The sequence below is a fragment of the Pseudochaenichthys georgianus genome, chromosome 6, assembly GCF_902827115.2.
Source record: "Pseudochaenichthys georgianus chromosome 6, fPseGeo1.2, whole genome shotgun sequence".
NCBI lineage: Eukaryota > Metazoa > Chordata > Actinopteri > Perciformes > Channichthyidae > Pseudochaenichthys > Pseudochaenichthys georgianus.
In genome coordinates, this window is record NC_047508.1 from 8,905,202 (window position 1) to 8,920,686 (window position 15,485).

The 15,485-nt window shown below is 40.5% G+C and overlaps 1 protein-coding gene across 4 annotated transcripts in view; it reads left to right on the plus strand.

The window, feature by feature from the left end:
• ccdc73 (coiled-coil domain containing 73) overlaps positions 1-15,485 on the plus strand; it is a 34,192-nt gene that overhangs the window by 5,235 nt on the left and 13,472 nt on the right. For 3 of the 4 annotated variants that reach the window (XM_034084310.1, XM_034084309.1, XM_034084311.2), the window contains 10 exons: positions 2,601-2,672; positions 2,828-2,899; positions 2,982-3,017; positions 3,209-3,283; positions 6,784-6,822; positions 11,894-12,029; positions 13,380-13,459; positions 13,645-13,767; positions 13,882-13,941; positions 14,370-14,474. In XM_034084310.1, coding sequence (XP_033940201.1) covers positions 2,601-2,672; positions 2,828-2,899; positions 2,982-3,017; positions 3,209-3,283; positions 6,784-6,822; positions 11,894-12,029; positions 13,380-13,459; positions 13,645-13,767; positions 13,882-13,941; positions 14,370-14,474 — 798 coding nt within the window. The remainder of the gene's footprint in view (positions 1-2,600; positions 2,673-2,827; positions 2,900-2,981; positions 3,018-3,208; positions 3,284-6,783; positions 6,823-11,893; positions 12,030-13,379; positions 13,460-13,644; positions 13,768-13,881; positions 13,942-14,369; positions 14,475-15,485) is intronic. The other variant, XM_034084312.1, reaches the window with a different exon arrangement.

A 15,485-nucleotide genomic window follows, 5' to 3' on the forward strand; every position in this document is an offset into this window, starting at 1 on the left:
AAAAAAGGTTTAAATTAGAGATTTAAAATTTGATGCTAATAAAGATTTTTTGTGTATAACATCTGTCTTATTTACACAAGACGAAATTGTGACGGATCACAATAACATGCATAATGGAAGGAATTTATCAATAAAATATCACACTATGTTTGTTAAAAGAGGCCCCATTCTGCTCCTTCCTGTGTTCTAAAGGTTTGTGTGCATGTAAACGGTCTGAAAAGGCTAGTTTTCCCTCCAGAGCCAATTTCCCTTCTGAGGGAGTTTCTCTCCCACACTCCCCCCCCTGCCTGAAACGCCTGCATTGGACTCCTTTGTTTTCTTCCGTAACATAGTGACATCACTTTGTAACACCCACGCTTCTACTGGCTAGCGCTCCTACACATTGCACGTGATAGTCTAAGGGGTGGGACATTTTTAAGTAATTGACCAATCACAACAGAGCCGACCAGCTAACCAATCAGAGCAGACTGGGCTCTGGTTTCAGACAGAGGGTGAAAAGAGGTGCTGCAGCACAGGCAGTATGAACATGAACATTAAAGCATGGAGACATGTCGCAGCAAAATACAAATATGAACCTGAGCATTTGCTTAATAGAACTCCTATCTGCTCTTTTACATTTTGAAACTGGAAAAAAAGCATTGAAAGGTTTAAAATATGGGTTTAGCTGTAACCCTAATGAAAAACTTAAGGATAACTTTGTATAAGTTGTCCAACTAGAGTAACTAGACTATTAAACCATTTCTATGGCCAGATACTTGTTTTTTTCTTTTTTAATGCCTAGTAAAAAGCATCCATTCAGAACCGCAGTAAACCAGTAAAGGGATCAAATCTATGGCAAATATATGATGTTAACAATTATGCATTTTCAAATAATTAGTTAAATCAAATATTATAAGTAACTTTTTAGCTAAATATAAATCCTAAGTGCCCTTAGTTGATCTGCAGTTGCCTATTTAGATTGACCTCTGCTTAATAAGGCTTTCTAGTGTTTTCTTCAACACGTATAGACACAGTGAGGATTCCTCAGTGGAACAATAACAGCTTTATCTCCTGTGCACTCCTTTTTTTTTTTAAAGTGCTGGTAGCATAGTTTAATTGGAACTTATAAAATAAACTCAGCGAGTTAACCAGCTCCCACATGCACATAAAACAGTCCTGTGGATATAGAGAGCAATTGACTTTTACCTGCCTTCTCCCAGAGAAGAGGGAGGATAGGGATGGCTTTCCACAAATATCGCCTCCCCTCTAATGTTCCCTTTTCACCATGTGCTTCAATAAAAGATACGGTGGAATGATTCAGGGGAACTTAATGCAGTTTGCAGTTCTGGCTCAACTCCAGAGAGTCATCCGATTTCAGTCTGTACCATGCCTGCTTAGAAGGTGTTTCTCCCATCTACATTTTAAATGACAAATCTTATATTTGTTCAACAGTGGGTACAATTTATAATCTCACAACAAAGGGGACTGTGCAGATCAAAAGGCAAATTGCATAAGTAGACTATCATATTAAATAAAGAGGTAAACACATCAAATAAGTACACATCCATGGAAACAAAACTAAGTAGCATCATTATATAAAGTAAGAAAATATATAAGAGTAATCGGGAAACAGGAAGTGAAAACATTATTTATGTGTAAAGTCATATTATACAGAGTGTTGAAGTTGGCAGCGATTAATAACATGACTAAATGGTATACACATACATTTAACGTCTTATTTCCTTTTCTCCGGGTTGTCTGTTGACTGACTGGTTGTGAATGAATCCTTTATAAAAATGATTATGTGTGATTGCTCCTAGGATTATGAAGCTGTTATATGACTAGAGCTTTCAAAAATAAACACGTTAGCGGTCGCAATTCATCTGGTACCCCTAATGTGTTAAAAAAAAATGAATACAAATTAATCACATGACTAAGTGTAACTCCAACTTCGTCCCGTAATTCCTGCGCACATTGTTGCCATGAATCACAAGACGGTAAGCAGCCATCACCACCTTGATGTAATGGCATACCAAATCTATGACGAATGGCAACTGCACTCGTGCGCTTTACGTGTGGTGAAGACGGAGGAAAGGCATTTTGACGAGCCATGCTCCAGTTTCTTAAAGTTGCACAGAAGTGGAAGAGACACGGTCACCGCTATACAGTAGGAACAGATGTCATTCTCAAGCTGCATTTCCATGTTACATGATTTGTTAATTGCTCACCTAGAGGTTGGGCAGTAAAAACATCTAGGTAGTTTTGTTGCTATGGTTGCATTCCCTGCTAGCTTGCATCGCTTCATACAGCTCTTATCTGATTGGTTGCGCAACAAAATGTCAGCGGCTTTCAACATTGAGAGCAGCACTTGCCGACAGTTTCAATACTACTGGCATCGGGCGGAATGGATTTGTCAATAGACCAAAACAACTAACCTGAGATGTATTAATAATGTAATAACCCTTGTTTCTCTTACCAGTTTGGCATGCATTTCTCTTTTACAACACCATATGTGTTTTTGATTTATTTCCCCCTAAATACTAGTAAATAATAGTATTGTGAAACTTTAGATTAATCACGTGATTACATTTTCTTAGTAATGATGCCTTCCCATTGTTCAGGATGCAGAGACTCGCTTCGAGGATCAGATCAGTAAGCTGGTGCTGGAGAAGCAGGAGCTGGAGTGGGAGAAGGTAAAGCTAGTTTTACAACTCTAATATCTGAGATTCAAAACCTCCATAGGTGGACATTCACAAAAGATCAGGCTCTTATCGTGCAAGTTATCCAGAATTTAAACTTTGTTCATCGTCAATTACTTTGATTGGTTTAGTCTTTTCCTGTATGACAGGAATCCCTCCAACGTCAGATTGAAACAGTGGCCAACCAACACACGGAGTCAATCCTCAATGTGAAGAAAAAGGTATGATTCCACTATTTGTTTACAGCTTTTATATCTACAAAGACAGTACTTCCTGAACAATTCCTTCTTTTATGTCCTCAAGCTTCAGGCCAAAATCAGAAACACAGTGGAGGAGAAGGTATGAAGATCTTATTCCCAAAACGTCAATGAGATATTCAGAGCATTTGATTTAGTTAATGTTTTCAGTGGAGTAGTGAATCCGCTCATCTCAGCTGCACATCTCTTCTTGGCCCGTGGGGTAGATTCTCTAGGGCTGTGCTTGGGTATTTATTGTTTTTTGACACTGACGATAATAATATAACATTTCAGGGTAAATACCAGGTCAGTGCTGAGATAAAAGACAAGGAGATTAACAACCTGAAGGACGAGCTGAAGACGCTACAGGTAATGGGATGTGAAACATACGCTGCCTCTTGTCTCAGGCCCAAATCCCTTCTCACTTCCACTCTGCTTGCGTGTTCTCATGGAGAGTCCAGCACCTTAGGGGCCCCTCAAAACCAAGTAGTGTGGATTAGAGTTTATTAACTTTCACCTGCGAGTCTGCATCAGTCCTGATTAACCAGCTGTCCATGGAACTAATGTGTAAATAGTTCTGTGCAAACATATAGCAAACTACGAAATACATTTTATTTTGTCTTTGAGTTGTGAACAACTTCAAGGTTACATTGTATTTATTTGTTTTTGTACTTGGATCATACCAGTGTCTCGTTAAACAATTGTTAATTTGACTGACCATTTTTTCTTTTTATCACATTCTTTTGCAAAAACCAAGCAGCTCATGGACATTAAGATTAAAGAGATGCTGACTCTAAACTATTGCTACGGAAAGTTAAGACAGGTCCTGTTGAAAGGGTCCTCCGTCTCAAATCTTGCCGCTCTATTTACACCCTCCACCTTTTTAAGAAGGAGCCTCATTCAGCTGAGAGTGAGACTACAGACATCACTTTAAATCTTCCATTTAAAGTGATGTTTAAACTCAGTTAATGGGGCTCATTCACTGGAGCTTCCACAAACAACAATCAACTTAATTATTACATTGAAATGATGTACATTATTCAAGTTTACATTCACTTTGGAGAATAACACGGGAGAAATGAGCGGAAGCGCTCTCTTTTCCTCTCTCCCTCTCCCTCTCTCTCCCTCTCCTGACAGCCTGTCAGTATCTCATGTAGCTCACTGATCCAGTAATGAGTGACCCGACAGTGAAGAATACATATATTTATAATGACTAGTTTAGCTTGTTCCAGAGGTAGATACAATAGCTAAGTGTGTTAGGTCTAACTCTGGTGTGTTGCTCCGCTCACCGGTCCCTCACAGCGGGCGGAGCTGCAGGATTTCTGCTTCACACACACGTTGCATACCGCTATTTTACTGTCTTTTTCGGACACCTTAAAATAATGCCAGACCGGTGAAGCCATTTTGGCGAGCTTGTTTTGCCGCACACAGAGAAAAGTGTCATGTATTTTACGTCATGCGATCGGCTCTCACGATCGGCATGTTTAGAGAGCACCGATCGGTAGAGAGTGAGTATCGGCCGATCTCGATCGGAGCATCCCTAGCTTCCACAGATGACATTTTTTTATGGATTTTTTGTCAAAGCACTTAAGATATTCATTGCTATCGAGATGTTAAGAGCATTCCATGGAATATAACAAAAAGTGTATCTCGAGCTGGTTTCTCAAACTTACCTACCCCATCTTTAAGGTTTTATTTGTTGTTCTTTACCCTAAAATCTGAAAATAACTGATTTTAAATGTAAACTGTTCAAAGACATAAGTACATAAAGAAAGCCCAAACCGAGTTAATGGGCTTTAGAGCACGCCTCACTCAGTCTGGCTCCCAGAGGGGTGGTCTTCAGGCCTGACACCCAGAGGTGATCTACAGCCCCCCCCTCGCTCCGCTGCACTTTAACAGCCCGGCCGCCTCACAGAGACAATAGAGACTGTTTTTGATATTCTATCTGGGAGACACTGAGAGTGGTGTTGGGATAAAGCGGGGCCCGGTGTTCATTCCTGTGACACGGTCTGGTGGACTCCTTTAATTTAACACACATCAGCGGCGGTCGGGATTGAAGTGATTTAATTGCCATACCTTGACGATTGCTAAATTACAATTGTGAGCTCCATTGGAACATCATGGTTCAATTAATCCTTAATTAAATCTGAATAATTCATCATAACAGTGTAATTTAATCTCAATAAATCAGATGGCTTGTGAACATCCATAGTATGTACTGTAGTTATGGGTTACATATATCTTTATTGTATTTAGTTTTATCTTTTTATTGCACATTCATACTTTATACTATGTTTCTATACAGAAATGTTTTTCATATTTTATTTTATATTATTCAAAAATGGACTAACCGTCACAAAACCCAATTTTCCCCTAGATTCTTGAAATAAAACAGAAATATTTTTCATAGTTCAGCTTTTATTAATAATTAAGAGTACACATTGAAGGTTATCATTTGGTCATTTACTGGGATTTTTCTTCTCGAACTAACCCCTTCTAAACCATTTGCAAAACCGAAATTGCCCCCCTACATCGCTGGCTGCATATGCATATTATGAAGGCATTTTTTTCAATTCATTTTGTTTAATGAAAAAAAAAAGAATCTTCATTTTAATTTGCTCCTTCCCATGAATCCACTAAAAAGGTGAGAACATGAACGCCACTGATGCTGGTTTATATAATCTTGGTTGTTTAAATGCTCCCGAACATCTGATAACGGCACCTTATTTAAAGGTTACAATTTATTTTGAGACAATATGTTCTAGTCCTGTTGAATCACCGTGTAGCTCTGTGTTAGTCTGCGGCCCATGTCCCTTTCGTGACGAACGCAGATTCAAATTCAACCAGCGGCCCCTTTTTAGTATCATCTCCCCAATAAGGCTAAGTGAATTCTTAACTTTTTGTCTTAGTTACAAAAGAATAACTTTTGTAACTAAGACCAAAGTTATTCTTTTGCCTTCTTTGTTTGGAAGACAAAAGTGTCTTCCAAACAAATAACTGCCAAATGTTCTCTGATTCCAGATTCTCTAATGTTAAGATGTGGTGATTTTCAGTCTTGCATCAAAGCTTTGCTTGGTCTGAGATTGGTAATTATACATACAAATAGGATAAATACATTAATCAAAAGTTAAAACATGCAATTGTGTACGATTAATACCTGTTCCATACACAGTATATTAATATTATATAAAACAATCACAAGGTTAGTTTTTTTCAAACTACATTTTGTAGATATGTTACCCCCCCCCGCCCCATAAACCCTTTAGTTCCTATTGTCGATGCTTAAAACCTGAATTTCTAATTCTTTATTGACCTTGGATTCAGCAGCTGACAAACCAGTCTCATTCAGTTTAATACATTTGTGGAACCTTGATTGAATGTTTACACAAATATGGGATTGTTGGATCAATGAGCGAGAATATCTTGTATCAGGTTAACCCATTGATTTTCAACCACTTTGCTGTGAGAGATCGTCACGTGTGCCCTTGGAAATGGTCCAATTTCACTTAATCGGTCCAAAACAATCTTATTTAGTTGCTGCAAATAAAATCCAACAGTACCATGGTCCCAGGCAAGCTGAAACGTCATCTCCAGACAAACTACATTGTAATTATATAATGTTTGAAAAACTTAGATCGCAGGTTCCTCAACAGTGCAGTTACAAGACATAAAAAATACTTATTGGGCTTCAATGTGTCATATAGTAACTGTTTCACTTATTTGTGTGCTGCAGGATTTTTTTTTTTGTACCACAGCTCAAAAGGTTGAACAACTCTGGGTTAAACACATTCACTCAGAGTAAGCCACAATGCTCGGCTCATCTGAGATGAAATCCTTCATCTTGATTTTCTTCTTCTTCTCTTTCGCAGTTACTGAAGTACAACTTGGAGAAGAAATCCAGTGAATTGGTAAGTACTTTTTTTGTTACTCATACAAATTGTTGATAGAGGAGGGGTGGGAGTGAGCAATATGAAAGAGGAGGATGAGGGAACGGTGCTAAGGAGGGATGGGTTCTGAGGGAAGAGCTCATCAGAAGTAACGGATAGGGAGTGTGTGACACTTTGAACTGCCAGCACAGCACAGAAGATATCTCTATTAAAATGTTTTATATCTGGGCCTCGCTCGGTTTAACCTTCTTCATATAACGGCGGAGTGAGAGGGAGGCGATGTGAGCCGGTGTAGAGGAGGGGGCGAGAATGAGAGTGAAGGGAGTGAGTGAGGGGGGAAAGTGAAGAAAAGAATCCGCTCAGCTTGATACACACAATCAAACTATAACAGCAGTGTGAGGAGCGATAAAGCGCTCTGAGGCATGTGCTGAGGTCATCCCACAGAAAGAGCAGTGTTTCCCCTATATACACATAGTGGTGGCGCAGCGCCGCTGCTGAAATATGCGCGCCGCTGCTAGGGGGCGCCAGCCAGGTACCCAAAAAATAAATAAATATATTTTTTAAAACTTTTTTTATTAAAAATAATAATAATTGGCGACCCTTTTTCATTTTTGATTGTTTGTTATGTGGATTTGTAGTATTTGTGTTACTGTATGTTCAATAAAGGTGTATTTTTGCTAAATCTTGAGACATTGCCACTGTATGTACTAGGCAGGGCCGATTTTTAGCCTAGGCGACATAGGCGGTCACCTAGGGTGCCAGATCTGAGAGGGGTCTGCCTGCAGACCTCCACTCTCAGGACAGTTCCGGTGCAGACCTCCACTCTCAGGACACCTCCACTGTCAGTACAGGAAGTGCACGCTAAGAATTCCAAAATAAAATCACCACTATCAGTACAGTGCCACTTTCCAAACAGGAAATGCATGCAAATACAAAATAAAATCGGATCGTGACACTTATTACATATGTATATATATATAGATATATACGGACACCTTGTATTGTAGTTAGGCTACTATCAGTACAGCCGCAGCGCCACTTTCCGAACAGGAAATGCACGCAAATACAAAATAAAATAGTACTGACACTTATTATATAAATAAAGTATATATAGATATATATACAAATAGGGACACCTTGTATTGTTTACTCTCAGTACAGCACCACTTTCCAAACATGAAATGCACGCTAATACAACATAAAATAGCACTGACACTTATTATCTATATAGATATATCTATATAGATAAATATATTTATTTATATATATAAATACGACATCTTGTATTTTAGTTACACCCGCTAGACAACAGTGGAAGGTTCGAGAAACAACCGTGTTTGCTGGGTGCACCGCGGCGGAGGTGGGGAGGTTCAAAATCCGTTAATACATGGATGAGTGTGGGGGGGGGGGGCTGGACACAGGCCGTGGGGGGACACCCGAGACCGGGCGAAACCGGGTGAAATAGCCAAAAAAATAATAAAACCGGGGAAAAGTGAAAAAAAGTGTCCGAAAATAGGCACTCGTGAGGAGGGCAGAGTCCCCTGTCAACTCCCGTTACATTCCTCCATGGTGTTATTTGAGCGAAAAACTTTTACGAGAAACAGGCTGGGGGGGTCAAAAGGGCTTGACCAAGGCCGACCCAAAGTGCACGGTGGTCGGACTCATCACCTCCGTGATGAGTCTCCATTATGATTTGAAATCTTCTATCAAACGAGTCCTTCGGTGGGCGGGAAAAAAACGCGTCAGAATCGTCACTTCCTGTACTGACAGTGGAGGTGTCCTGAGAGTGGAGGTCTGCACCGGAACTGTCCTGAGAGTGGAGGTCTGCAGGCAGGCTCCCATGCCAGATCTGGGGGGCGCTGCGCTGGTAGCTCTGGGAGGGGAAAAAACATTTTTGACCATTGGCGCTCATCCTAATTTTCCTAAATTATGTAAACACATATTTCAAAGGCACTCCTTTATCATTATTAGGATAAATAAAAACAGGTTTGAAACCATTCCAATGTATACTACAGGACAGTAAACCAAAAATATCGTTTAAAGTTGGAGGGATACAAAAATATGCATAAATAAATGTTAACTAGCTAAAATAAGATAGTTACATTTATTTGTTATTGGCTATGGTAGGTTATTGGTTATGTTTAGGGTTGCACATTTTCCATGGGAAGTTAAGCTGGGGAAGTAAACAAAAAAACATGACATTTCAACAGATTTTTTTTAAGTAGAACAGAACAAGTTTTAATTATTTTATTGAACAATTATTTGTTTCATTGAAGAACGAAAACAGGAATTTTGAGTTAAATATTACTCCCTCCAAAAAGTCCCATTTAAACATGCAAATCTTCCTTCAAGCAATCCTCTGCATTTTTGCTAAACCCTTTCAGCCAATGGGCTCTTCCTGGGCCTCTTCAACATCACACTCTGAGTCTTCCTCTGCAGTGTCACTGCCCAGCCTGGTTGAGGATGGCTCTGTGTCGGGCTCAGAGAGCCTTAGGTTTGCCCGGATGCCAACCAGTTTTTCCACTCTCGCATTTGTGAGCCTAATGCGAACCTTTGTGTGGTCTGACAGCGAGACCCAGTGAAAGCAGTCCGAGCACACACACACACACACACACACACACACACACACACACACACACACACACACACACACACACACACACACACACACACACACACACACACACACACACACACACACACACACACACACACCCGCAGCCTCGCCGCGTCCTGCCGTCTCAGGCTGAGAAATCCGCGGAGCTGTAGCTGAGAAAAGATTGAGTGTGTCCGCGGATGTAACGTAACGGCTCCGTGGATTGGTCCATTTGGACCAATAGGTCCATTGGGTCGTCGTTACGTCACTTGGTTCCCGGAAGAAAAAAATGGAAAAAGAAAAATCTCCGTTTTGGGGCAGCAGACAGGTCTTTTCTGTGTTAGAGTTTTACTCGCTACAGGATGTACTTTGAGGGTTTGTGACTTTGCAGACCGTTTACATCAGGGGTGTCAATAATAAGTAATAACTTCATAATTAACTACGTCTGAAAGAAGAAGTCTGGGGCAAACAATTGCAAGTCTCTTCAGTGCGCACAAAATGATTTAAAAAGAAAACGCAAATTCTGGAAAAAAGTCAAAAACAGAAGTGACATTTAAAAAAAAAAAAGATTTGAGATGCATTGTGGGACATGTAGTTTATGGGCAACGTGCTTCCGTAAATCATCATGTAACCGTATAATAAACATATAATATTCTTTGCAAGCTCTTGTGGGGCCACAGAAAAGGAAGTCACGGGCCGGATTTGGCCCCCGGGCCTTGAGTTTGACACCACATGCATAAAAAGCTACATAACACACAAGGGGACGGGTAATAACCGGAAAAGCACGTCATGGGACCTTTAAACCACGATCCTCTCGGTAACAAAAACAGTGACAGGAAGAGGATACTAATCTGACAAAATGTGTAACTGCTTTTGGCCTCCTCGGATTTTGTGCCTGGCTTAAAACTTTGTAACCTTTATGAAACATTCCTATTTTTTAAAGGATAACTCTTTTCATTAATGAAAAGGTTCAAAATGCTTTTTCTCCTCATGATTGGCTTTTCCCAGACCTAGAGCCAGCAGCAAATCAGCCTACCAGTGAAGATCACTTATTTACATGTTGTTTTGTGTTTGTTTAATTCATATAAATAACAGGGTTTGGAAATGACAATTCTGGGTCTTACAAGGAGGTATGTGACGGGAAGGTAGGAAGTTAAAGCACCTTTGCGTTGTGGCTAATTGGTGTTACTACAACTCCAGGTCAGTCACGTCATTGGGACCAAGAATACTGTTTTCCCATTGACTGATTTACATAGTTCCTTTTTCTAATTTCAGAGTACAATTTTTTTTTTTCAACTACCCTGTACAATAACTTGAATAGCCATCATTAAATCATTACAAGTTGTGACATTTACTAAAAGCCAAATCCAGAGTTATTTTCCCTCTCCATTCCTTTGAGTGAGCCGGGACCAGGCGTGTGGCTACCGTGGTGAACCAAATTGTTGGCAGGGCTTTAGGAAAACGCGCAAAAAGTACGAGGGGCCGTACTGGACATTATTCAGAAATACCGTTCACACACACACATATGAAACGCACTCACACACACATGAATCTCACTCATATATTATACACATGTGAAACGTACTCACAAACACACATATGAAATGCTCTAATACACATGTGAAACGCACTCACACACACACATATGAAATGCTCTAATACACATGTGAAACACACACACACACACACACACACACACACACACACACACACACACACACACACACACACACACACACACACACACACACACACAAAATGCTCTAATACACTTGTACACAAACCAGTCTCATTCAGTTTAATACATTTGTGGAACCTTGATTGAATGTTTACACAAATATGGGATTGTTGGATCAATGAGCAGAATATCTTGTAGCTGATGATTTTTGGATTCTGATCAGGTTAGCCCATTGATTTTCAACCACTTTGCTGTGAGAGATCGTCACGTGTGCCCTTGGAAATGGGCTAATTTCACTTAATCGGTCCAAAACAATCTTATTTAGTTGCTGCAAATAAAATCCAACAGTACCATGGTCCCAGGCAAGCTGAAACGTCATCTCCAGACAAAACACCCATCACTTCAAAACAAGAACATGGGCTATTTTGTTTGCCTGCGTAAACAAACTCCCAAACTGTTATGACATAAAACAAGCGAAAGTTCTCAAAGCTAGCTACTTAGGAGCTGAACTCGTAACCAAACCAAACTCCGTGCTTCAGTCGTGATCAGGTTGTAGATTGTAACAAGTATTACAATCTACAAGTATTCTAAGTTTTAAGTGATTTTACATTAATAAAAACATAGTTATGAATATAATATCCAGTTTCTGACAATTAAACCACACTAATCATACACACAGGTCCTTTTTAATAAGAAACATTTTCACAATTTATCCTTGTTGAGGATTGTTTCTTTTTCGCATTGCATCTGTGCTCAGGTCTTGTTCTTATACATACTGTAGGGGGCACTTGTCTGTTTGACCTATACCTATTCCACAGGAGGTGAAACTAGCCCTGCAGACCCGGTCAAAGGACAGCCACCTGAACCAGCTGGGAGAGGTGGAGAAGCGTTTCAGTGCCCTGTCCAGGCAGTGTGCCGTGGTCAAGCAGGCCCACGAGGAACTGGAGCACAATGGTAATTAAAGGATGTAGGGATGTAGGGATGGATATGTAAACAGAAAGGTGTATATATGCTGATGGATGATGGGGTACACATTCTACTATGCTGAAAGCCTGGAAGCCAAGTGTTCACTTTATTAGATGCCCTATTTAGCTCCGATATCAGCATGGATCCTTTAGGGTATAAATGTACCAAGGTGCTGGAAACAACTCAGAGATGTTAGTCCCTGCTGATTTGACAGAATAGAGTGACTCGGCCTGTGCAGAATGTTTTGAAGTTCAATAATTACTGCAAATATCCACTTTCACTTCATCCCAAATACAAATCTGGGTAATGAGGAGAGGTCACTGTCAAGTTTCTTTAAATGCTCCTCCAGGATATTTCATACAGAGAAAACTGGCTATGGAAAGACCTCCCAGGTCAGCTCCAATGTGTAGTGTTAGACCTCGCCCAGTTGCTACCATGGGGCTTTATTTGAGCCCATAACGCATTCCCACAACAACAATACGAGCAGCCTGTTGACATGGCTGCATGGATTCACACGGTTGACAACACATATGCACCCTGTTGTGAAGTGAGTTGCCAAGAGTTGCTGTAGCCCAGGTGCTTTGTGCGTTCTGATATGACCTTTTGACAAATAGCATGTTGCTTTGTTGAGTGGACATCCAGTGATTGGAATATTTAGTCTTTATCACTATTTATTGTTTAAATGTAGACTTTGTAGTCTCAAAATCAAGCTTTTCATGTTCAAAGCTGCTCAAATCACATGTCTTGCCCATTCAGTCAAAGAGAAAATAATACTCTGCACTGTCACCGTTTAAAGGAGAAACATTTTTACTTTTAAAGGGGCATTTTTATGCTAATTTTCAGGTTCATATTTGTAATTGGCGCCTCTCCTGTGACATGTCTCCATGCTTTAGTGTTTTCTCATACTGCCTGTGCTGCACCCTCTGTCTGATTGGTTAGCTGGCCGGCTCTGTTGGAAGCTCACAACGTTGCAGTACAGTGTAACATCTATATTGCCTGTTTTCAAACACACTTATCTCAAATTCTATTTCCATTTCAAATTCACTATCTCTGTTAATGTAAATGTAGCTATACTGTTAGCTCATTTCGCCTCAGTCATCTTTAATTTAAAACTGAAAGTATTACATGAAACATTACATTACACATTTACTGAAATGCTTAAGGACCACCACATTGAAAATATTCAGTATAGGTGAATATATAAGTTATTGTTGCTTTTCTGAATCTCTTCGTATCTCCCTACATGCGTGTCACTCTCACACATGAATGTAAGACTAATGCAGTTGTGTCACATAGCATGTATTAATGAAGGTGTCTCACCTTGTGTACTTCGAACAGTCGACGAGGCAATGCAAGTAAATAAGAAAATGACAACTGCATGTGAAAAACAAGAGGCAACCATTGTGTCACTAAAAAAGGTATGTGGAAAAGAATGCTGAATGATTTAGCATTGTTTAACTGCATCCATAGTCAATACTGTAATACTGTATTCAATCCATTACAGTTCCATGGTTCTGTAAGAAATACAAATGTATTCACAGAAAGTAATCAACTTGGATTATTCTCTACTTATATCATGTGTTCATGCATGGTGCTTTCTCAGGAGGTGGAGGAGGTCAGTAACAAGCTGATCAAGGCCAAGATGTCTTCCGTGAGACATGACCAGGCCCACAGTCCTACAGGCAGAGAGCAGCGTGTCCAGCAGCTGCAGCAGAAGCTCAACATGGTAACAATCAGTGAGAAGGATCATAATAGCCTCAAAGCAATATGATACTGATCAATAATCACACTTAGCAGGTAAGCTATAAGTCTTTCATTATTATTCTGTATTTCTGTTTAGGAAACTGAAATGAACAAGAAACTAAGAGAGGAAAATGAAGCCGTGAGAGCCGAAAAGCAGGTACAACACGAGAGACAAAACCTGATGCTTTTTCTACACGTGTGTGTGTGTGTGTGTGTGTGTGTGTGTGTGTGTGTGTGTGTGTGTGTGTGTGTGTGTGTGTGTGTGTGTGTGTGTGTGTGTGTGTGTGTGTGTGTGTGTGTGTGTGTGTGTGTGTGTGTGTGTGTGTGTGTGTGTGTGTGTGTGTGTGTGTGTGTGTGTGTGTGTGTGTGGTGTGTGTGTGTGTGTGTGTGTGTGTGTGTGTGTGTGTGTGTGTGTGTGTGTGTGTGTGTGTGTGGTCATCTCGGAGGATTCATTTCTGTTCAAATACAATTAAAAGGGTTTTTTCTTTCACTGGAGGAAGTGAAAATAAGCTAGAAGCACGCTTCATTGGTTGATGAAGTGTCATGTTGCATGACTTCATTATGTATGTGTGTGTGTTTGTATAGGAAGTGATGAGGGCCATGCAGCATGCCCAGCAGCTGCTGCTGTGTCAGACGCAGACGGTCAGCAGAGTGGATCTGGAGATGAAGACGCAGAGAGAGCAGCAGCAGGTCACACACTTTCATCCTCTACTCATAACTGTTCATATTGTTCCCATAAACATCAGTACAGATGTGTAGCTCACATGCTACTGCTGTTCATACTAAAAGTACTTTTTAATAAGATTAGATTAGATGTACTTTATGGATTCCAAATTGGGAAATTGTTACAGCAGGATGTTTACTAATAATAAAATATATACATATCCACATTAGAAATAAAAAAAAAGTTCTATTGGGTATCTATAGAACTGGCCATCTCCCCCCCCCCCCCCCCCCCCCCCTGCCTAAAACACCTCCATTGGACTCCTTTGTTTACTTCTGTAATATAGTGACATCAATTTGTGACAGTCGTGTTACTATTGGCTAGAGATCCGACACATCACGTCATGATTTGTTAAGGGGCAGAATATATCTTAGCGATTGATGAATCACAACAGAGCCGGCCAGCTAACCAATCAGAGCAGACTGGGCTCTGGTTTTAGACAGAGGGTGTTTCTCAATGTCGAGGACGCTTCCTTGCTAGGACATGTCTTCCGAGTCACTTTGTTCAGAAGCGAGGCAAGAATCCTTCCTAGTCTCGGAAAACGAAGAATGGTGGAACAGGCTAACAGGCTACAGGCTACAGGTTACAGGTGTGCGTCATATGCGAGGCCCCGCCTTAAATGGAGCGCGAATTCCACCAAAGATTTGGAAATTGGTACATGCGCAAAGCATTGTGGGGATTTTAAGACCGCGGAGGATACACATGTGCAGCCTCGACATTTCTCACTGTGAAGGACGCCGGGCTTGGTAGAATTCCAAGGAGCCTGGACATTGGAACAGTCCTTCGGCAGGACTCGATGACGTATCATCCTTGAAATAGTGGCTCTGGAGCAGCCTTCCTTGACATTGAGAAACACCCAGAGGGTGAAAAGAGGTGCTGCAGCAGGCAGTATGAGAACAATAAAGAGCTTTTTGAACATTAAAGCATGGAGACATGTCACAGTGGAGACACAAAATACAAATATGAACCTGGAATTA